General features: G+C 40.8%; 3 protein-coding genes and 3 non-coding genes across 7 annotated transcripts; 5 read left to right on the top strand and 1 right to left on the bottom strand.

Annotated features, from left to right (window-relative positions):
• Positions 1-353: 353 nt before the first annotated feature.
• rdh10a (retinol dehydrogenase 10a) lies at positions 354-12984 on the bottom strand. The gene is made up of 6 exons (XM_044339524.1): positions 11100-12984; positions 10399-10634; positions 4127-4225; positions 2872-3017; positions 2140-2271; positions 354-2010 (listed from the first exon to the last, which is right to left on the bottom strand). The coding sequence occupies exons 1-6, from the start codon at positions 11386-11388 to the stop codon at positions 1887-1889; spliced, it is 1026 nt and encodes a 341-aa protein (XP_044195459.1). The 5' UTR covers positions 11389-12984; the 3' UTR covers positions 354-1886.
• Positions 12985-13830: 846 nt separating this feature from the next.
• On the top strand, positions 13831-18748 carry rpl7 (ribosomal protein L7). 2 transcript variants are annotated; one of them, XM_044339529.1, is made up of 7 exons: positions 13831-13929; positions 14409-14508; positions 14616-14782; positions 15729-15866; positions 17221-17330; positions 18042-18257; positions 18719-18748. In XM_044339529.1, exons 1-6 carry the CDS (start codon positions 13916-13918, stop codon positions 18248-18250), a joined length of 738 nt encoding a protein of 245 aa, XP_044195464.1. In that variant the 5' UTR covers positions 13831-13915; the 3' UTR covers positions 18251-18257; positions 18719-18748. The 2 variants fall into 2 exon arrangements, with proteins under 2 accessions (XP_044195464.1, XP_044195463.1); XM_044339528.1 differs by lacking the exon at positions 13831-13929 and adding an exon at positions 14276-14322.
• LOC122973044 lies at positions 16063-16154 on the top strand. Its single transcript, XR_006399895.1, has one exon. It is a non-coding gene; the product is annotated as a small nucleolar SNORD12/SNORD106 (small nucleolar RNA).
• On the top strand, positions 17568-17657 carry LOC122973046. The gene has a single exon (XR_006399897.1). It is a non-coding gene; the product is annotated as a small nucleolar SNORD12/SNORD106 (small nucleolar RNA).
• LOC122973045 lies at positions 18300-18392 on the top strand. Its single transcript, XR_006399896.1, has one exon. It is a non-coding gene; the product is annotated as a small nucleolar SNORD12/SNORD106 (small nucleolar RNA).
• A 103-nt stretch (positions 18749-18851) lies between the features above and the next one.
• Positions 18852-23067, top strand: si:ch211-171b20.3. The gene is made up of 7 exons (XM_044339527.1): positions 18852-19504; positions 19608-19653; positions 20016-20110; positions 20639-20777; positions 21303-21410; positions 21514-21569; positions 22326-23067. Exons 1-7 carry the CDS (start codon positions 19294-19296, stop codon positions 22463-22465), a joined length of 795 nt encoding a protein of 264 aa, XP_044195462.1. The 5' UTR covers positions 18852-19293; the 3' UTR covers positions 22466-23067.
• The last annotated feature ends 913 nt before the right edge of the window (positions 23068-23980 follow it).

Genomic DNA, 23980 nt, shown 5'->3' with positions numbered 1-23980 from the left:
ATTTACTACAGAAGGCAAATGCCTCTTGCCTTCTTTAGCCAACACCCATATCTAAAGGCTGCCTGACTCACAGTGTGGCACAATGTGGGAGGACAGTGTTACTGATACTAGTCAAAAGAGCAGTCCTTAAGAGAAGAAGAGGGCTGGGTGGGTGTCGTGTCAACAATGGAAATAGAGTCCAAAAAGTTCATCAGCACTGCAGAAGATCCTCTTTCCTGTCACTCACTAGTGATTCATAGGATTCTGAATATCAAATACAAAGACAAAATGTTCAGGATACAGTCACAGATGTTTTGTTTGTTCTGTTGAGTAGTTGTTTCATTTCAGTTTGGAAAAGTAATACCAACACACCATTTAATAATCTAAATCACTTTATTAATTTAAGTTAGGTAGAGACACTAAACATTGGAACCACATTTGCTCTGCTATAGAGCAGTCTTCAGAAAATTACAAAAAAAAAAAAAAAAAAAAAAAAAAAAAAAAAAAAAGAGGCTTATGTCATACTGTCAAAAAAAAATGGCAAAAATTAAGAGGTAGAGAATTTAGGCTCATCACTGTGACTGAAGGAATGATGCCTATTGGAATGTAGTTGAAATTCAAAAACTCTTGTCGTCCCAAAGGTATATAAAATATTCATACATCAAATATGGTGGAGACAGTCATTTTGGGATACTGGGGTATTCACAACAGTTACATTTAAACATTTACATTTCACTTTAACTGGACAAGGTGGACAATGGACAGAAGAGTTAGTGTTATTTTGGAAAAAAAATAAAAAATAAAAAAAATACGGAAAGCTAGTGTCTTTAATAGATTTCCCTCAACTATCAGTGTTGGGCCAGCGGTTCGCCTGGACTTACAGCCTATGTTGGATTATTTTTTTTAAACAAAAAAATATTGATAACAAATTTACAATATAAACACCACAGATCTCAAAAATAAAGACAAATGAGAGAAAATAAAAATGTATTTCCTCTCAGTTTCTCCCAGTACATTCTGAATGTGTCACACATGCTAGTTCAACCCAGGACACTGACTCCCTTGTGCACTTTAATTTGAGAGGTTAGTCAATACAGACCTGAAATAACAGGACCATTAAAAAAAAAAAAAAGGACTCAGTTGAGTCTCATTAAACTGGAGTCAGCCACAGTCTGGCCATTAAATGTCCCATTTGGAATGCATGGACTTGATTTTCAACATATATGCAACATGTCTGTATCTCAACATATTAACTGAATAAGGTAAACTTAATTGTGAAATATTTGTCTTGGTTTATTTTAAATGGCACAAGCTTTAATCAGTACTGTATGTTGCAGACAGATTGACTGATAAAGAGCCTCTGTGTGGGGAGAGGTTGGGTAGTTTGAAATGCTGTGTTGAATCTTCCTATACAGAGAATGCTGGCAGTGTGGAGAAAAATCAGAAAATTACAGTGCATGTCTACAAAAAAATAAAAAGTGAAAAAAAAAAAAGATTTTTACTGTTTGTACAGTAACATACTGTATATTTCCACAATAACACTAGATAAGGCTGGTGACTACATTACGTAAATAGTTAATTATTGGATACCTTTTCTGTATGATTTCAAAAACTAGTGACACAGTATATAGATGTTGGTTTCTTTAAACAAACTTTAAAAAAAAAAAAAAAAGACAAAAAAAAAAAAAAAAAAAAAAAAAGTAAAATAAATCCTTTGTGTAGTACACAGCTTTCTTTGTTCCAGAGGAACAATATGGTAAACCTTTGCATTTGCTCAATGCAAGTGCACCAGTCTAGATTCAGTCTTTTCTTCTTTCCTTCCGTCTTCCCCATTTTTCATCCTCAGTGGTTGTTTCCTCATGCTTGCAGGTTTATGTGCCCCCTGTTCGTGTTGCAAACAGCACCCCCTAGATCCCATTCTTGGCCTCATTGTTGTTCATGGCCTCCTTTCTTTGAGCTAGGAAGGGGTACATACATTTGTCTGCACCTAGGAACCGGTACATGCACACAATGGCTTCGAAGGGCAGGATGCTGCGGAGACAGGACAGAGATAAGATTAGTGTCACATGATCCTCCTGTACAGTTTACGGTGAGCTGATGGAGATATGTGGGGTGAGAGGGAAGTAATAAGGATCTGTACAAATGAAGGAGGCAACTCACCTTTTCATGAAGTTGACCATATAGACGATGCGAGGTGTACAGATCATGGGCTGGTCAGTGAGGATGGCCCTCATGGCCTGTTTCACACAAAACTCTGGCTTCAAGGGAGGCAGAAATGGCTCAATCTCCTTCCTGAGTGGACAGAAAAATATCACTTTGTTATTTACAGGCCCAAAATTCAGGGAACCTTAACCAGTTTTAGTAAAATTTTATTTTAAGAATTTCAGTCTGTAGGCAGGGCCAATTATCTTTGATTTAAATAATTCAGAGCTGCAGCAATAAATGGCTTTTTCAACTGGTTATTGATGGTTGACTGTCTTCCATTCTTTATGTATAGTCACACAGTTTGTTCCAAAGCCCTGAGACAGTAAAGAAAAGGAACATTCCATCTGCTGATTGTAACCATCAAACAAAGCGGGGACTATTACTTTGGCTGGGGGAGAGGGAGGGGGGGGGTTAGCCCAGGTGCACCTGTTGGTGAGATTTTCTCCTGGGAAAGCCACCCTCTTTGTTTAAGCACAGAGCAGACCAATGGCATTAAAGTGACTTTATTTTGTCTCTCACACAACACAAACCATCGTCTGCTGCTTTGAAGATCAGATGGTGTTTGTGAGGCAATTTTATATGGTGAAAATTAGAGATGACAAACTCATCCCAGGTGCAAGAAACTCTTTAAAAAAAGAACTGTGCACACAAACATTATTACACTGGCCAGTGTGTATTGAAGCTTACCTTATCCTGCAGCCTTTGAACATTCCCGTGTCGACCAGGTAAGGGCACACCAAAGTCATATTGATGCCATCCTTCTCCGAAGCCTTCAGCTCATGGCTCAGTGACTCGTGGAACCCAATGGCACCAAATTTACTGGCACAGTAATCCTGAGGGAATAAAGAGAGAACAGGTTAGCCCTGTAAAGCTCTGCCCCTGCCCGCACCCAGGGACCACAGAGAACATTATCAAACATGCCCCTTGGGCACAGAGGTCTCTCCTTGCTGTTAATGATACAGCCACAAAAACCAGAGCAAGCCTGTCCGCTGTTCTACGGTTTCATTAGCATTCTTCTCCAGTGCATCAGGAGAATGCTTGGCGGGAAGGTTTTGATGTGGTTCACCGTGGAAATAATCTTTTAAAAAAAAGGGCTTGGGCAAACACAGATGCATGTCGATGAACATGGGGAGGATAAAGAGATTTGACTGTGCCCACATGATAGACGAGGGCTTTGGTTCCTTGAAATTAATGTGTATGTTTGAAATCACATTGGAGGCATTTCCAGGAAGTATAATAGGTTAACAAAAACTGACTGCACTTCACCTCCTTTGAAGGGGGACTTAATCATTATGGATGAATGCTTGTACAACAAAAGCAAATGTACAGCTATAAAAACAAAGGCAAATGGACTAGTAGTCCCTATAGAACATCTGAAAATGACACCATTCTCAGCAGAGGGGATAAATGAGAACGCTGTTCTCTAAAAATATTAAAACAAACCTTCTAGGAGGGCTACCAATTTACTCCCGCTGTGGTTATGGAGATAAATGACCCCACTAAATATTTTAGTATGCATTAAAATAACAAAAAGAATCTGGACTGTGGTTAAAAAAAAAAAAAAAAACTATAGGAAGGAAAATCAAAACCTTATCCATGGAAAGCTGCTGTGACCTGAATACTGAGTGAGCACAAAGTTGTTCACAAAGCAGTGATGAAGATGTCTCTGTCCCTTGGGGAGCTGTCAGTTCATTCTGGCCCTGGGGCCAGAGCCCAATAGGGGCCCCACACCCCCACTGCTGCAGATAGAGGAATCTATAAGAGGCTCCCCAATGCTCATCTGTGTCCCTTAATTTAACGGGTGGAGGGACAACTAGAGAAAGGGGGCCTAACCTCCCCCGGCTCAGTGTGCTAGCTGGCACAGTGAGGGATTTTGAGAAAAGCACTGGTTTTGGATGGTGGGAACGATGGATGTGTATGTGTTGTTGTGTATGATACTAACCTCCACTCCAGCTGTGCTGAATAAACCCAGGGAGCTGGCAACCGTCACAATGTGACCATGATTCAGCTCCAGCATCTTGGGGAGAAACGCCTTGGTGGTCTGGGGGAAGGACAGAAGAGACAGAAGGGCAAAGAAAAAAAAAGGAGGAAGGTTAGTTCACTTGTGCAGTTTGTCTGTGCCAAAGCCCTTTGATCCCCTCTGCCTCCCTCTCACTCCCCCTCTCTATCTGTTTCTCCGTCTTCTCCATGGTGATGCAGAGAGAGGCGTCTGAATGAGAATTCATAACAGGCACAAAAACAAAAGTCAGACTGAGCACTGGAGGTGCAGCATTTGAATGTACAAAAAAAAAAAAGCTATGTTGAAAGTTTTTTTTCTTTGTGGCAGGCGTGAATTGGATGTTGAGGATAGAAGAGGATGAAGGTTTTCCCCATCTTCAGGTATCGCCTGAACAAGCAGGTATGTGGTGTGTGTGCTGCTGTACAATCTGTTCTTTTCCCACACAGATCTGGTGCCCATCGTTGGGCCCGGCTCTAAAGAGGTGGTGACAACACCAATCGCAGGCCTCCGTTCACTCAACACTTCTAACAATACAATTCAGCCTCTGGTCTATCCGCACAGCCTTGCGCCCAGTCTGCAGAACAATTGGTTGCGAGATGAGCACTGAGATTAAAGAGTTTCACCGGAGTGCCACGTGAGAGTCTGAGCGGTTCTATTGACTGATCCAATGGGAGTCAGTGAGGTGGTAAGACGAGCAACACCGGGGAGGAGACTCAGAGAGAGAGAAAATGAGCAGTTACACTTGATTAACCTATGGATCCTTTCCTCATTCTGTCCGTCTGCTGACTTTGGAGCTGCCCTGGACACAGCATGAGCCAATCAGCAGGTGTGACATGTGAAGGCAATGATAGGAACTGACCAATCACTCTCCCACTAGGAGGTCTACAAACAACCAGCAGGCCTTTTGTTGGAAGCAGTGCTAGATCTATTCAAGTCAGATATGCGCTGCCATAGTGAAGAACAATGAATGTAGCCTACTCTTTTCTTTTAAAATGTCACCAAGGTTACAAACATAACACTGAGGGCACTTGCATCACAAAAACACACAAGATTCCCAATAGTTATAAAATAATTAGTCGATAAAATTGATTTTAGTAAGTCGGCAGAAAGTTAATCAAGGGCAATTTTAACAAGAACACCCAACATTTGTTGGAATATAAAATGTAAAATGTAGTACCTCTGGGTTTTTTGACAGTTTTACAGATAAAGTAAGATGTTTAAAACATCACTTTGGGTCCTGGAGAATTGAGGTGTGCCTTTGTAATTTACTTTTGACATTTTTATTCCTAGCTTCCAATTATTATGTGGTCATATAAATGAAAGGTAAAGTTTCATTGGTTGGTACAGTATGAAAGCCTTGCCAGAGAAATGATTCAGCCTCCTTTGTAAACATTTGCTAGAGGGGAGCAGGGAGCCAGAGAGAGCATGGTACCAGGTAGTACAGCCATGAAACCACTGGCAGGAGAGGAGAAGCCTCATTAAAACTGCACCCAGAGATTAACTGCATCAGACCTTCTAAACTTCTAGTGCAATTTCTGATAGGCTTTGCATCAGTATTTGGACATCTTTCTCTGTGTTATGCCAGGTAAATAAAACTGGAAGCAATAAATCAAATCTAGGCTGAGAAAGGCTGGTGTAAGGAAGATGACTTCACCGTTTTGGAGTCAATTCTATAGGCAGGTATAACTGATCTGAATCAGCTCCAAACATCTGCGCTTTCCCAGGAAATAAATTTTCATGTTGCTGCAATATTCAGTTCATCAAATGATGGGGCTCAAAGAGAGGGAAGAGTGAGAGCATGAGGCTTGGGCAAAAAACTGAGAGAGGCCTCTGTGAGCCAGAATGGCAGTGGATAAGGGAGGGAGCTGAAATGAAGCATTAACTTAAGATATGCCCATACCTGACTTGAGCCAAAGTTTCCCACTCCCACAGCAACTTTCAGAGAGCAGAGAATGACTTGACCTGGCACAACACTCTACGACTAAAGCCAACACTTAGATACAACTGGACAATTTTGCTGAGTGGTTTGAAAATGACTGGAGCTGATGAAGGAAAGGCTGATTCCCTCAGACTGGAGGACGGGGCTAAACGTGACCAAACGTCCCGTCTCTCTCACACCCTCCCATTATGTCCTGCTTCTCATGGCAGCTCTGGCATGTGGGTATGACCCCCACTGACCTCTCAGACACAAAATGTGTGAAGGCAACCAGGGGCTCGTGTCTTACATCAGAGCTGCCGTAATTGGGTCTCAACGCTCCCTTGTTCCACTAAATTACCCGCTGACACAGCCGGGCCTCCTTGGCCTATGTGGGGGTGCCCTGCCCGCTTGCACCCCCTAATTGGTGCGTGCCCCCAGGAGCATTTAAGCCACACAAAGCTTCTTGCAGCTGGGGTGTCAGGCTGCATTAGTGCTAGCGCCTGACCAACAGGAATATGAACAAAATATTGGCCTTTGCGTAGGACCAGATGGCCATTTAATTGGGCTGACTTCTCCCTGGACGAGAGAATGAAGCAGAGAGGGAGAGAAAAACGCCGGAGCTCGAGTCACCACAAAGAGCTCATCTGATCCTACAACAGATCCTGGAATTTGTGTGGGTTGAGTTTAGTGGTCACCAGGGATGGTGGATGCAGATTGGTCATATTGAGGTGGCCATGCTAGTCAATCAGCCTCTGCTAGCCTCTCTGCTGGTTGTACAACAGGAATCCAATTTACCTGAAAAGCATCATCAATAGAATAGGGATGACGTGGTGTCAATACACCAAGAGGCGAGGAGCTCAACAAAATGTGTCGCCAGCAATTCTAAACCACCTTAGTTTTACATTTGGTCACCTGCTAGACCAATTTTAATAACAAATTGAGGTTCTCTGGCAATCACACCTCAGCCATTAGAACTTGTGAATGTTTACCTGAAGACATTATGCTAACTAAGGTTGGTATTATTTTAAGTCATTTCTTAAGACATTTTTATATAAGTTTTCAATATTGAAGTGTTTTTGTCTGAAAAAATACAAGACTTTTGGCCCTAAATGCTAACTCCTTCCTTTAATCTCATCCCTTAAATCTTGAACAGGTACATGCTTAAGGAGAGAACCAACACAGGAGTAGTCATGGCTGGCTCCACTGAGGGTACAGGTGCACCAGGCTTGAGGAGGGGCCCGTATAAAGCCAGTCAAGTAGGACCCTTCTGCCTGGCTGCCTCCTTTCTCTGACTACAGCAGGAATGCGGCCTGCGGAACTTGGCTCCTGTCGCCTGGCATCTTGTCAAGCTGATCCACAGACAAGAAACCAATTGTCAGATAAAGTGGGTCAGCAGCAGCTTACCATTACCCTCTTGCCTCGCCTGTGGATGGGACGGCACTGCCTTCCTTCCTCTTTTCTTTCCTCTGCTCTTTTCCCGCCATGTCACTCGCGAGTGCTCTGCGCTTTCATGTCAGCGCACAAGAGCGGTAGGATTTCCACGCGAAGGCGAATCACTGCTTATTGTTCATAAACCACCTGTTGTATAACCAGCTCAAGATGCTGAAGATGATTTCCTTTCATGTCAGTCCACTAAACACAGTAACTCTGGTGACACTGGGTGGAATACGTGCACAGTCTGTTTCCGGCATGACTAAAAACTGGCTCAAACATCACAAATGGCCAGCTGGACTAATCAAAGCATCATCAGACAAATTGAATGTGATGACCCCCTGCCTCATAAAAAAAAATCCAGAAGGGAACAAGAGACTGAATCATAGCTGTTTGTCCATGTGTGTGTCTGTGTGTGTGGCAGAGCCGGATGAACAGAGCTGGCCTCCATGACTCCCATGCAGCTGCACCCACTGCCTCCAAATCAGGTTGGGAGGAGTCTGAGGGGCCTGTGGAAGGAGGATGGAAGTGTGGGGTCTGAGCTGGGTTGGTCTGGCAGACACCCACACACTACGATTACCATCAGTTTCCTGCTCATGCCTCAATCCCTGCCTTATTCCCACCACACAGTCCAACAAATGAGAATTCACACATAAAATAAAAATCTTTTCTCTTCATGTCTGGACTCTCGCCTTTGCTTTGCTCATTTCTTTTACTCAGTGCTGCATTTCAGATGTAGAGACAGCTATGAACCTGCTGTCATGTTGCTCTGGAGAAAATGGGTGCTGGAAAATATCAATAAATGGCTGGGATTAAGATGGTGAAGAAGTTTTGGTATAGCGTCATTATATATTTGCAGAATAATGACTCTGGACAAGCTGAGTAAGATGAACATACTGCAAGAAGAATGTACTGCGGCTATTTATGTCCACTGCTGACGCATTAAAAGAAACTACAATGGTGGAACGAGCAAACCTCTGTGCTTCTGTAAATTAGAACGACAGGAGCTGAATGACTCTTCAAGTTAATCCCTAATTCCAGTCTTCATAAAAGAAAAAAAACTCCTCTTTTGAAATATCTCTCTAGTGTCATCATTCTATAAAAAGCCTTGAAATCAAATACCTCAGAGAGGGTTTCAAATACACGTCAAACTTTGTACAACTAATGTGAGTCATAAACTGTAAGTCATTTTAAAAAAAACCTGTTGTTCAAAAGTGGAAAAAAAAAAAAAAAAAAAAAAAAAGATCAAAGGTTTGTGTATTGTACCACCTGCATGCAGAGAGCAACTGTATCATGTTTGTGTAAGAGAGGAAAGTGGACAGGTCCCTGTTAGTCTAAGCTCTATTCATCTAGCTTGTGTCTTTAATGAACCACATCCTCCATTCTGGCTGTCGCCATTCATTAAGTCCTTCTTTCATCTGCCCCCCCACCCCACCCCTAAAGAAACCACGCTCTCCACAGAATATGGGAGAACACAAACACAGACCTCTATTAAGAATCCCAAATCTGCCACCCAACCAGTGGATCCTGACTCCAAATCTTGGATGTAAGAGAACATGGAGATAGCCAGCAGAGAGGCACATGAATAGTTGAATGGAGCATCCATTAAGGAGGAAATACACAACCTGTCTGACTGACAACACAAGAGATTTTCATGCTCAATTAGGGAGCTTCAAATCACTGCGGTTTCATGGTATCATTGAGAATGCAGATCTCCGGAAAAAGAAGAGCCTGCGGCCAAAGTCTCAAAATGAACAACGCCCGCTTCACTAGACACATTGCTTAATATATCGTGACAAATACAATCACAGATGAAATGGTCAATTCAGAGCCATGCCACTAGGCAAAGGGCTATTCCAAATTCTTGCAGTTTACTCTACAGCCGGCCTGTAAACCAATTTGTGCACAATCACTGCAATTGTCCCACACAGGTGGCTGTAGCCAAGCTGTGCAATCAATTCCCTTCCAATTACTGGTTTATTGGTGATTGGATAAGCCTGAGAGGGGTTTGAATGCAAAACACCCCAACCACCCAATCAGTAAGGTTGCCCTTCTCAATGGATTTTTTAATTGCTGTGGCAAAGCTGCAAAAATTGTCTTTCCACACTCCCAAAACACACAAGCAAAAGAAGCTGTGATAGCACCTGGCCCTGTTCAACGCTGCAGCTTGTGCTTATCTAGTGCAACATATTCCCTCCATCAGGTCCACCTATTACTTTCAGATAAGCATTCACACTGAAAGGCCAGAGAAACAGAGCCAGAGTAAAATCTAACACACAACAAAATGCTGCCTGCCAACAAAATGTGGCGAGCTGATCTGAGACAGATCCAACCCACGTACAGAACCCCCTGCTTCCATCACGCAAGTCAGATTTGTGCAGATCTGCGCGGCAAAGCAGAGGAGAAGGAAGGGCTGACATAACAGAGATCCTCATTGACTGGTGCTGCCAAAGAGCAGCGAAGGAAAGACATGAAAAACCAAACCCGTGACTTTCCTCTGGCATAATCAAACTAAACGGGGCTGAAATCTGAAGATGCGAGGCATTATATGGTCATACTTTCTCATTCTTGACACAAACACACACTGGGAGGCAGGCAAGCACACGCACTTCCACAAACCCCTGATTCTTGAGTCTGGCACACAGTAGAATAAGATTATGAATAGGCATGCATGTCAGAATGGAAACATTCCTGTGAACCTGGCATCACAGTAAACACATTTGATAACATTGTGCTCATGGAAACTGAGGCAGATGTCATGTGGGAATGATACCATCACAATTGAAGTCCTAACACTGTCCACATGCTGCTAAAACTATTATTTTCTGCCATGATGGCATCCTTAATCGCCTGTGCATCAACTCACCCAAAAGTGTGCGTGGCAGTTGACCACCATGGTGCGCTCAATCAGCTCATCGGGGCACTCTAGAAGGTGATGGCCAGAGACGACACCGGCATTGTTGATCAGTATGTCCACCTCTCCCACCTCCCGACGCACCTTCTCAGCTGTAGAATACACACTCTCCCGCTTTCCCACATCACAAACATAGGTGTAGACCTGCGGCTGGAAAGGAGGGACTTCCTCGACCCCTCCAACAGGTCCTAAAGAGGAGGGAAAGATATGATAAAGGGGATCAGTTGAACAAGTTTGATGTTAAAGTTTGCCAATATCAAAAATTATTAAATGAAACTGCATGACTTTTTAAAAATACTGCTTGTTATCCACAGCTTGAATCATTCAGCAGTTGTTTTGAGTCAGTTTTAAATATATTTATAGAGTTCACCTTTCAGCCAGTTGTTACACCCTTTTGGAAATAACAATCTGAACAAGTATTCCAAAGTCTGACTGGTTATATTTCAAAATATGTAACTGTGTGCAGCGATACAACCACATGTGAAACATTTCAGTGCATTCATTGTAACACAGCTTACGATACTACGGCAGCTTGTATCCTTGAAATACGCTTTGCCAGACAAGAATACCACCTAAGACGCCAAGCGTTTTGCTGACCGTGCGTAAAAATTAAACTCATGACATCCTAATTGCTGCAAGGAAAGAAGACTTACCGTCTTTAGCTATGGGAGTGTCGAGTTCATGGTATATCTGCCGCACCATCTCTGCTGTTTCTTCGTTGCTTTGGCTGTTTATGTCCCATAGCACCAGTATCGCTCGTCTCCGGGCGAACTCCTTGGCGAAGAACCGCCCGAGGCCGCTTCCAGCCCCGGTGATCACGCACACCTGTCCCGCCACGCTCTTCTCCTTGGGCCGCACAACCCACTTAGCCCCGGCTGTTACAAAAGCCCAGAGCACCTTCAAAATGACCATGAAGAACTCCGCAATAATTATCATCATCATCTTGACTCAAGGTTTCAATCAATTCTAGTTGAACAGCGGCAGAAGCGCAGGGAAGGTTTCCCCCTCTTGCAACCTGTTAACAGCGGGTAAGAAGGTAAGGGTGACGCCGACAAGACTGGATCACAGTGCAGGCAGGAAACGCGAACAACGCTCATACACAAAAAAGTGGCGAAAAAAAGGCGAAAACGAGACCACAACTTGTGTGTGCAAGGAGAGTTAAAGATGCTGCTCAGTCAGTCAGGGTCCAGTTGCCGCTACAGCGCGCTGTTGCAGTGAGTTACGAGCAGCTACTATGAACTGTGTGCCTCCCACTTCCTCTGCTGCTCCTCTACTCATCTCATCCTCAACTGCATCTCACTCGCTATTTATTCAGTCCACCCATCAATGCAATTGACTGAGGACCAATAGGACTGAGACTTGAGCGCCTGTCAGGATGAAGCGCCAGGTCTATACAGTACACTCAGCGGTGATGTAACCTCAAATATTTTACTTAACACTAATCTGCTGCGATTTGTTTCCAATTCAATATCCCAAAGGAAGATCAGAGATCCGGCTGTCCTGTTCTTTAAAAGCCACTGCTTCTTTCTGTTTGGGCTTTTAATATCTTTAAAACAAAGCTATTTGTTATGAGAAAAATATGTCTTAGTTACACAACCAGTTACACAAACAGGACTGTCTGACTAAATATCCGATTTGTTTTGATTTATTTAATAAGTGAGCTTGTCTTAATCCTTATTTTGGATTAAGGTTGTGATTGGGATTTTATGAGCACTGGATATAATTAGATATGAACGGATACAGAGGGTTTCCAACACGAAATGCAAATTTAAAACATCAGTCATGCCATAGTCTGCAAGTCCAGGTCAATGTCCGCCCATACATGGAACAAGCAAAATCCTTGTTATTCCTTAAAGAATATCCCGACTTTATGTCATCTGAATTATATTTGAACACAATACTGAATTTAATTCAGAAGCAGTCTAAGACAATACAGCTGTATTGTCTGACAATAATCCATTCAGATCTGCGCATTGCGGAAGGTGAAAGAGAATCGATAAAATACGCACCCAGACAGACTTGGGTAATATACATCCGTATGTTTCAATCTATATGTGATCTATATGTGCATAAATGGTTTTTCTGTCTAACCTGAAGGTGATTATGATAGCCAATAAACTTAATGGCCTAGACACACAGACAAGACTTCCACGGACTCACCTGGGGTGCGTTCAATGTGCAGACCTTTTTCACTGGTTTGCAAGGGTTTTTTTTTTTCTTTATTTAACTCACGTTTTCGACGTTGTGCAACGCTCTGCAGGACGTTTGCTGCTGGTTAGTGGGCGTGCCAGGGGGCCAAAGCAGTGGTAGAAGAAATTTCAGATCCTTTACTAATGTAATACCAGAATGTGATTATTGCATTCAGCGAAAGTCACATTTAAAATCTTGCTTCAGCAAAACTGCCTATGTATTAACAGAAACATGTGGTATTAAAAGCCAAAGTGTGCCTGTTTATTCTAAATGTTCCTAACAGACCATTCAATTTTTGAAGGATAAAGTACTGTTAATTGTGTGTATATGTTAATGTTAATGTTGATGTTAATATAGTATATATTCATATTGTTAATATACTGTAGCTCTTCATTCTATTCAGGACTATCAGCTAATATGTTAAATATTTTGCAAAAAGATTTTGCTTCTAAAATATTTGCATTATATTTTTGCTGAGAAGAGAAAGATAAGTCATACAAAAATGGAAATACGCAGAGAGTGTGTCAAATCTATATTTGGACCATAGGAGTAGACTACTTTCATTCATTTGAATCAATTAAATATGCATCTTGAATAGATGTGCATGACCTTTAAAGTCAATCTGGAATATGTGTATTCATTCATAAACCTGCATCACACTACCGGTTTTACATCCTGGAATAGACGAGGTTGTCTTTTTTTCCAAATGGGATCCAGTGGAAAGGTTCAGCAAAGGAAACTTTCTCACCTCCAGACGCGCTTTGATACCGGTCTGCAAAATGAAGTGTTTGCTCCCTCTGCCGGTCAATACGTGCATAACATCACATGTGGTATTACCAACATCCATGGGTATTTACCTACCCCATGGAAGGTATAGTGTGTCATCCATGGTCTCATCATGAGACCACCTTATTTCATAACAATGACAAAATGTACCAAAAAAATGTTCTTGGGTTACCGAATAAACATTTTAAAATTAGGGTTAGCTTTCCAGAATTCGTTGCTGAACTTTCTAAATGAAACAAAATCAAAATGTAGCTGTAAATTTAGGGGCCATTCAACCAACAGCATTACAAAAGAAAAAATAAACAATGAATGCCATATTTTTTAAAATTAAAAAAAATGCCATCATATTAATGTAGTTTTAGAATATTTTGTTAGGCTTTCGCTTACTAGAGTAAATGACAAAGTCAGGCAGCTAGACGGACAGACCGTAGAGGTCCTCATTCCTTTAACGCGGACATGCGCAAAAGAAAATTTCTCTTTCTCGGTGGGCGCAATGGCGGACGCAGAGTGAGTGTTTACCGCTGTAGTGAAATCTGAACACATCCAGTGTTTAAATAGTTATCTTTGTTCATTTTCCACCCTGGATAGATTGTCTAGTGTCCACACATCATAATCCTACTAGTATTGTTGAGGATAGTGATTATTAATTGTTATGATCACTTTATGGAGACTGTGTGTAGCCTCATAGCCGAGTACATCATGGCTGCCTCTGTAGCGCCCATGCACTCGTTTAATACCATGTTTCTGTGACAAAAAAAGGAAGAAGGGATTAACTGATAAAGATGTCGACTTTTATGCTGCTTTTAACGCTTCAGAGACACTTGGTGTGGCGTTTTAAAGAGTACTTACCCTGTACGGAAGCCGGTTAATGATAGGATGGGAAGCTAGCAGCTACCAGCGGTATATTTCACCTTAACTAGTTAGTTATGTGAGAACAATCGTTATTGTCCACGTGTTTTAAACTGAATTGTCTTTTTCTTCATCAGAAAAAAAGTTCCGGCTGTCCCTGAGAGCCTTTTGAAAAGGCGAAAGGCCTTCGCCACCATGAAGGCCATGCGCGTCAAAAAGATGCTGGCTGAGAAGAAGGTACTTAACTTACATACCTGCATGTTGGCCGGTTCAAGGAACTGATTCCTGTTGATTGGTTTTGTCATTCTTGCACAAACTGAACATATGTTCTGGTGTGTTTATAGGCCCGCAAAGTGACCAGGAAACTGATCTACAAGAGGGCTGAGAAGTACCACAAGGAGTACAGGCAGATGTACAGGCGTGAAATTCGCTTGGGACGCAGTGCTCGTAAAGTGGGAAACTACTATGTGCCAGCTGAGCCCAAACTGGCCTTTGTCATCAGAATCAGAGGGTGAGTGGTGTCCACTATCTGGCAACAAAACTTTTCTTGTTGGTTACATCCTTGTCAGTAATATTTGCATGGATTGCAAGACCTCCAAGTAGACCTTACATGCTCTACTGTGTCAAGTCAGTTTTATTTGTATAGCCCAATATCACAAATTTGCCTCAGAGGGCTTTATAGTCTGTACAGCAATACAGCATCCTCTATCCTTTGACCCTTGATTTAATAAGGAAAAACTACAAAAAAAACCCTTTTAATGGGGAGAAAAATGGAAGAAACATCAGGAACAGCAACAGAGGAGGGATCCCTCTTCCAGGACAGACAGATGTGCAATAGATGTTGTGTGAACAGAATAGAACAAGAAAGATATATAGCAGAAATACAGCATGGAACAGGATAACAAAATTTTAATGGATTTATAATATATGGCTGTGTTGCTGACTGAAGGTGCCCTGTCCACATTTCATTAGGATTCCTCCAGTATTCAGTTTTATTTCTAAATCTGCTATTGTGACTGTACCTTGTGTGCATGATCTGCTTAAACGTTGTAAGCTGTTCTGTATGTAGTGGCTTATGACAGTGCTTTGATCTGTTGTCAAGCAGTGTACTGACTTTAGTAAATCAATGTGATAACAAGTTTGCAGTCAGTAAAGTTAAGTGTTTGGATTCAGAGGCTGTTAAGAACAGTAATTCCTAAATTGGGTTAATACAGCAATCCATGTAAATGTTGCGCTTCAACATGTGTAGATTTGCTTGGTCTGTAAATGCTGTCATGTGGTTAATGATGCACGCTCTTTCCCCGACTGATCGACTCTGGTGATACAGATTTGTACAAACATAAGCCAATTATTGTCTGAAACCACAATCAATACTGAATACTGTACTGAATACTCAAACTTGTATAAGCTGTATCTTTAGATTATGAGGATGCTAATCATAAACGTTTGTTTTCCAGTATCAACGGTGTCAGCCCCAAGGTCCGCAAAGTTCTGCAGCTGCTCCGTCTGCGCCAGATCTTCAACGGTGTGTTCGTCAAATTGAACAAGGCTTCAATTAATATGCTCAGGATTGCCGAACCTTACATCGCTTGGGGGTAAGGCTGTTATCATTGTTACTGTAATTAGCTGTGGAGGCAACCCATAAACACTTTAAAAATAAAAAAGTAGAAATATATTCCCTTTGTGAGCCATACTGAATGTTATCCTAATTTATAAATGGGAAGGTCATTGTATGGCATGGTGTACTGATATCAACACTGTTACTAGTGACTATAGATGTTTTATATCTGGGATGTGGTTAATGATGCTGAACTTTTTTCCCCATCATATCGACCATGGTGAATACTGACTGAAACTAAGCCAGTTTTGTCTGAAACCACATTCCATGAAAGTTTTAGTAATTTGAGGTTATTGGTCTGGATTAATATAAGAAGATCTAATGTGAATTTCTTGATGGAGAGGAAGGCAGTTTTTACAAAAAACTGTTCTCAATGTATCTTTATTTTAAGACAAGCCTCAATGATTAGACTCCACATGTTCTCCTTTTATATTGTTGTCCTGCTGTAAAGAAGTCTGATTGAAAACCCCCAGAGAAAATGTTAGCTGGCTATCGTGAGCATAAAAAGTACTCAATGCTTAATTGGTTTTTAAAGAAACAAAGCTCAACAGATGTGCACATTTTGTACAAGAATACCTTACAGTCACAGTAAATGACCAGTGTCCCCTGTCCTTTTGTGTAACCTTAAAGTTCTAAACTCCTCTGATATTTCAGTATATAATAGAAAAATATTTCACTGCATTATGTGGTGAAACAGTTAAGAGTCCGACTGGTTGGACTTGCTCCCCATACCGTTGGAAAGTTGATCAGGTTTGTCTAACTGTCCATAGTACATGGCTGGTCAGTGTCACTTCTATCTACCAGTGAGATGAAACAACTCAGTAGTCGCTCATCTACTGTAGTTTGAATATGTAGGTTTCAGTGTTAAAATGTTATAGCATGTCACACCTCTGGTCACAACCTAATCAGTGATGTTGGAGCAGGTGTTTTGCCTTTGACTGTTTTGAAACACCTCTGACACTTCTAATTAGGACATGGCCCAAGTGTCACATGCTTGAGGCTATGAGATGAGCCCCTGCAGAGAGCTGGAAGTTTTGTTTTTTTAAACTTAAACTGAATTTGGTTGAAGGACAAACAATTAATGTTGTTTCAAACTTCAGCAACCATCAAATTTTAAGTTTAGGTGACATTTGTTAGGAAGCTTGTTTATAATGATAAAGTGAAATGAATGTAACAAATAAGGAAGCAAAAACAGTTCTAAGAGGCTTGCACTGCTTGCACTGTAAATGATCTAGTAATGCCTCTTAGGATGTAACCCATATGCAACATCTGCATTGCTCAGAGCTGATTTGAGCTAATTTTATAACTTGAAACCTGGTGTTTCCCCTCAGATACCCCAACCTGAAGTCTGTGCGTGAGCTCATCTACAAACGTGGCCACGGCAGGATGAGGAAACAACGCATTGCCCTCACAGACAACGCTTTGGTGGAGAAGGCCCTTGGTATGCACATGTTGCACTATCTTAAACTAGAGGTTTCTAAACGGCACACTCCTAAGAGGGAGGAATAATTTGTAAGCTTTCTGTATGAGCCACAACAGTTTAGATAAGTAAAGGTTATATTTGGTGCTATTAATTGCTGCTGCAAATCAGTGCAGGAACAGCAGAATCTTAACTTTAATATTGTACTGTAAGATGAAGGCAGCTATGAGTATTAAATTATTCTGACAGGGTGACCGCAATGTGGTTAATGATGTACACTTTTTTCCCCGTCTTATCGACTATGGTGAAAAAACGAAAAACTAAGCCAGTTGTGTCTGAAACCACAAGCGAGCAAAACCATGACTACCTCCATTTGGAGATATTATTTTAGTTGTGTGCTAATAACAGATGTGGATCCTTCCTGATAAAACTTTAATTAACCCTTCCTGGAAGTTCTTGTCTCAAGATAAAATGTTGCATGTCAAGCTTTTTGGGAAATTCTTGTGAACTTGCATGATGACTTGGCATTCGCTCAAAAGATGAGACAATAAATTAATTCAGCCTGAGTTCAAATAAAAGATTAATAACTTTTCTAATCAGTGAATCCAAAGTTGTCCAAAGGGACAGTTGGTATTCATTCACATTTGATTTCTCAAATCTTCTGCAGAAGTAGTCAGAGTTTACAAGGTCTGGTGTGGTTTAACTTTAAACATATTGCATTTACATCTGCAGGCAAATATGGCATCATCTGTGTTGAGGATCTCATCCATGAGATTTTCACAGTTGGAAAGAACTTCAAGCCCGCCAACAACTTCCTGTGGCCCTTCAAGCTGTCGTCACCCCGCGGTGGTATGAACAAGAAGACCACACACTTTGTGGAGGGAGGAGATGCTGGCAACAGGGAGGACCAGATCAACAGAATGATCAGGAGGATGAACTAAAGTTATGGTGAGCTGTAGGAACACTTTTAGCTTTTAAAATAGCTCATTAGAAGTGGTTGATGATGCATCATCTTTTTTCCCCATCTTATCGACTATGGTGAAAACTAGCTGAAAATAAGCCAACTATTTCTGAAACCACATCTTAGCCATTGATCTAGTATCTTCTGTTGGAGACAGTGGAGAAGTAATGAGGGCATATTTGCTCAAACGATTGGAAAGGCAGATTGGATGTATTTTAAGCAAACGTGGCAATGATTTCATTCCAAAAGTGCAATTGGTACCAATATAAAAGTTGTTGCAAATACAATTTTGGAATATTGGACTGATGCCTGTCTCTAATACCTCCCTATGGGGTGTAAAGGCACATTATAACATGTTACTATAGAAGAAAGTTTTGTTTAGTAGTTATAAATTGTTTTGTATCTATCTTTAAGTGGAAATTTAACAATGTATGTTTTTCTCTTTCAGGTTTTTCAAGGGACTGGATGTAGTCTTCAATAAAAAAAAAAATGGAAAAAACCCTTTCTTGGTCTTGTCATTGTTTTGTGCCATTTCATGCATGTAATGCCTTCAGTTTTGTTCTGGTATATGTATTAAATTAGATATTTAGCAGTGGTATCCATTTCCCACCTCAACTTTACCAAAGCTCAGTCTTGAAACTTAAAATTAAAGGGGGACTGTATCCAAATACAAAGCACTGGATTAACCCTACATGTGAATAAGTTAAAGGGGCAAATGTATAGGATGTAAACGGTAAGATATAATTTGGGGGTTCACGTAATTAAAAACAGAAAAGAAAGGAAATGATTGTGCATTTGGACAATTTGAAACAAAAAAACAATAAATCCAATGCTTTTATGAAGCTTGTTTCCATGGTGACGCAGTGACTCGGTAGCACAGTGAGCAGTGTGTAGCCTGGCTAGCACTACTCCGGTATAACTAGCGTTAGTTTGTACGCTCTCACCGTTATAATGACAAGGTATCTTACTGTAGATTGAAAAGGAGGTGATGTGTAGAATAGCCATCTGTACGGCACCTCCAACATGATGACTTTCCAGGTTAAAGCATCTGTAACGTTACCTACCGCAAAGGCTTTAATATCGGAGGGAGGCTCAAATTACAGCCAGCGCGGCCTTGATGCGACTGGATATCCGACATACAGGAGCTTCAGGATGGGAGCGGGTGGAGGAGACGCAGATGTCAGGCAAAATATTAACCCAAGAAGAAAATTCCCTGTCATTCAACCCCTGAGCAGTGAGTAAGCCTGCTCATGTGATGTGTGTGCTACAAGCTAATGTTTATCCCATGGCAGTTGTGTCGGCTGATGCGTCTGGCTGACTGACTTTCTGTGTTGTAGAGTCGCAGGATGGGAAAACCTTATTGAGCGGCCTTATAGTTGGAGGGTAAGACATGCTAACGTTTTGCAAAGAACCAAGAAATCTACACAATATATATATATATACACGTATGGTTTAATTAATAAAGCCAGTGTACTAGAAATGCAACCTTATGGGGTAAAACATCTATTATATCCCGGGAAATCTGCCTGCTACGGTACCAACAGTGAGTCACAACTACTGGACAGTCTTCAAAAAATAGAAGTGGTAATAAAAGTGTTTATACATAAGTGACAGGGATACTCTTGATGAAAGATCCAAGAATAATTACACACAAATGCTACAATTATGTGTCATTATTCTGGGTGGTGTCCACCCCTGTGAAATCTGTGTGTGCTGGTAAATGTATCTCTGTTTCTCTAATCTAGGTCACCTAATTTAGCCAAAGATGACAGACTGGAGGCAGAGAACAATGGCTCAGAGAAGGACATCTGTGGGAGGCATTTTCTTTTTGATGAGAAATGTAAGAATTGCAGAGTAGGACTTGCCCTCTCATTATGAGAGAATGTTCATAAGACTTTATTTTCACAAATTATTGATCCATTGTGGCCTGAGAATTGACACTAATCCAATTTTGTTTCCAAGTATTTGAAGAGTTGCAGGTTTTGTTCACTGCACTTAAGACCACTTAAGACCAGTGCTTTCAATCATGGAGGGAGAGTTTCACTTTCAAAAGCTAATTTTCATGAGTTGTTACAAGTCTTTCAGGGCACATTTGACCTCCAAAAAATAAAAAAATGTGTTCTTCAGTGTTCTTTAAAGTAGATACACATTGAAGGTGAGACACATACTGGCACTGTAACCTATTATAACAACCAGTAGGTGGAGTTGTATCATCTGTAATGATCACTGGTGTCATTCATTTATTCAAACCTGAGATTTTTAAGTAGTAATTAAGAGTATTTATAAAATCAAGAGATACAATTAACCTTTTGGTAAAGTGTGTCTTCATACCAGATGTCAGCTTTGAATGGCTAAATATTATTTTCAGGTGGGAGGTTAGAGAGTACCAGAACTGTGATTCCCCCACTGCCAAGAGACTTTCATGTGCACAGACCAGGCAACCTGCATCACTTCAGCCTCTCCAAGGAGTTTTCCCACAGCCATGCGGGACGGCCTTTCACCCTGGGGTAACCAGTGGATTAATGTCACTCAATCCAGTCGTTGTAGCTGGACTGTTCATAGCACATATCTGGAGACAGCTGCACAGATTACAGTAATTATACTGAGTCACTGCCTCATTTATGACAAATTACAAGAATGTAAATGACGAAAACAGCAGCCAGTTATAATTAAAAATTTGACACGCATAATTTGCAGTATCTATCAGAAACAGAAGACTTCAAGCTTGAGTATTGTATTCTGGCAACACGGTGCATGATTATAGCTACAATATAAGCAACATTATTTTGCCCAATAATGTATTTGTCATTTTTAGTCATCCATTGTTGGAAAAGTTCATTTTTATTGCTTTTAAACTTTGTAAAGTGACAGAGAACTATCTTCATTCTCACATAGTAATAAAAGTTGGCCAAACATATAAATCTTAAAGGTAAACATAAATAAAATTGGGCTGCCAATAAAGGATATAAAGCAAATACAAAGGATTTATCCACATGTATGTGCACTTCTACGTTCTCATTTCTGTCCTCCAGCTACCCTGAAAGATACAAACTGAATACAAGTCCAGCCATCCTGTTTCCTTCCACTTTAGTCCTCAATGGCAGGAACACCTTCTCAGTTGAGAGCTGCAAGCTCAGCAGGTATTTTTGCTCTTATAATCTTAATTAGACCAAACCAATCAATAGGTCTCTCAATTATTTCTCAGACTTAATTCCTCTTCTGCTCACCCGCTCTCCTCTGCAGGCCTAAGGTGAATTATCCAACCTACAATCTACTGACTGCTAAAGACAATCAAAAGAGTGAGTTATTTGAATTTTTTCCTGTGAGAACCAAGAGTTAAGTAGACGGTTTGTCCTCATCCTCAGGTATTTAATGTGGTCTAAACACACCAGGCCTGTCTGTGTAGTAGGTGGAAAGGGGAATCCAACCTTCAACCTGTACAGGTGACATTGACTTACAGCCAGCAAATATGTCATTTTTTATGGATTTCCCTTCTTCAAACAAAAGCACAGATCCCACGCCTTATTATAGTCAGGTCTTGAGCACCATAGCAAAGTGGGACAAGGGGTCACAGGTAGAAGGGAGTGTTAGTGTTGTCATGTGGAGTGAGGGGCTCTTGACACTGTGTCATAATGTTTTACTTCAACTGTTTGCTCCAGTTTTATGCTCAGTCTGATTCATACCTAAAGCTTTTTAGCTGAGTTTAAAACTGGTGCATTCAGTTTTTGCTACCGGTTAATGTATTATTAATATTTGTATATATATTTCACCATTTCATTTTATTACACATTTTTATTATACGCTCAAAATAGCAATCACACTTGTATTTTTTATGAAACACGCTGCAGTGAGGCAGAACGACTTTAACTCTAACTGACATCCCTTGTTAAATCCACACTCACAAATTAAGATGATGGAGATTAAGAGAAGCGGGATAGTTCAAGTATTTTTCAGTGTATAAGTGAGGATATTGTATCATAGATCTTACTCTGATATCTCTTCTTCTCTCCCTTCCATACCCTCTCATTGTGTCTTTGGCTCTCTCTCCCCCTCAGGCCAGTCCTACCCAGACCCGATGGTGGGAGCCTCTCGTTCTTTTATCCACAGGATATCTGAGCTGTCCTCTTTGGAGGGCGAGACAGTGAGGCAAGAAAAGCTCAAGAAACTTAGGAAATCGAGAAAACCCCCATCCTGACAATCACCACTTTCCCAGTCGCACTGGTCAAGGATCAAAACATTAGAGTCTGTGCCAAGGACGTCTGAAGAGAATAAAACATCTTGGGCACCATGTTCGTTTAAGTGGCTCGTTGTAACGGCTTTTTTGTCTTCAGTGACATTAGTTTGCTGCTCAACCTGGCTGGTATTCATATTTTGGGATTCCTGACCTGTGCTCCTCTTGTAATGATTACATGTAGAGTGTTATTCTTACAAATGTGTTCACTGTGGAAAAAAAAGTGCTGATGATAAATATTATTAGCTATATATTTTCATTCCTTCTCACAGGTCTCAGTAGTTTTCCACTCAGCATCTGCATGAAAATATATTTATTTTACTTTTCTAATGGCTTTTAATGGCTGTTATGTAATACTGCCATATTTCTTGCTGTTTCATCAGTAAGCTTGGATCTCATTACAGTATTTGAAACATTGCCCTAAAACACTAATTATGTTTTATAAACTTATTAGCTGAGTAAATTGAAACACCCACATTTGACATATCTAATAGTTTAGCAAAACCAGTATTGTGCCTTGTTAAACGTCTTCCCAAATTTAAATAAATTTATTTTTGTTAGCTTGAGTGCGTTTCTCTTTTCTGTGAATCATCATTTTTCTTCTGGAGCTTCTAGTACAGCGCAGGCTAATAAAGGAGGCTTCACCCTCCCCTTGGCACATACAGTGCATATCGACCCGCCTGGTAATCAGAATGCCTAAAAGATTGCAATGAAACATAATCTGCATTCCATATCTACAAAACAGACACGAAACTGTGCCCCCAGATCTCAGAATGTGGTACTTTCCCACATAACACATAGTTTTGTTGCTGTATGATGGGCAGCTAATGTCTCTGAATGGTCTTGTTCATTGTAATCGACAAAGACGGCAGTCATAGCAGTTGTCTTTTTGTCTTGAGAGAAATGAGGACTTCATTATTTGAAGATAGATAATGTTGCAGTGTAGCAGAAGAGAGTTATTTGTACTATTTTGCGGTTATTAAATTTGTAGGGAGGTTGACCTTGTTATTTTACCTCTTTCAACTTGAAGATGGATCCCAGAATACCTTTATTGTGCACAAAATACAATTGTGTCCCTGTTATCATAGTGTGAGTAACTTTAAGAATTTATGAATATGTACACTAAATAATTTTCATTTCAAAAGTTTAACTGCTTGACACAATACGTCTCATACTTCACTGTCAAGTCCATTCTCACTGTTTTGACACTGGAGGCTTCAAGTTTCCACATCACACTTGTGTAAATTGAATATCGGACCAGGGTTGACTTCCAAAGTAGTTGTGATGTCACAAATCATACTCATAGGCCCACCTCTTAAAATCTGGTTTTCAATGAAGACAGAAAATCTTTCCCCCCTCAGCAGATGAATGTGAAAACAGCCTTCAAGTGTCAAACTCTACACATACATCATTCTGCACAGTGAAACTCAAACTTCCAAGTGTAGGAACAAGAAGAAAAGCACTTTTTTGAGTGTAAGG

The sequence above is a fragment of the Thunnus albacares genome, chromosome 21, assembly GCF_914725855.1.
Source record: "Thunnus albacares chromosome 21, fThuAlb1.1, whole genome shotgun sequence".
NCBI lineage: Eukaryota > Metazoa > Chordata > Actinopteri > Scombriformes > Scombridae > Thunnus > Thunnus albacares.
This window is presented reverse-complemented; position numbering and strand designations above follow the sequence as displayed.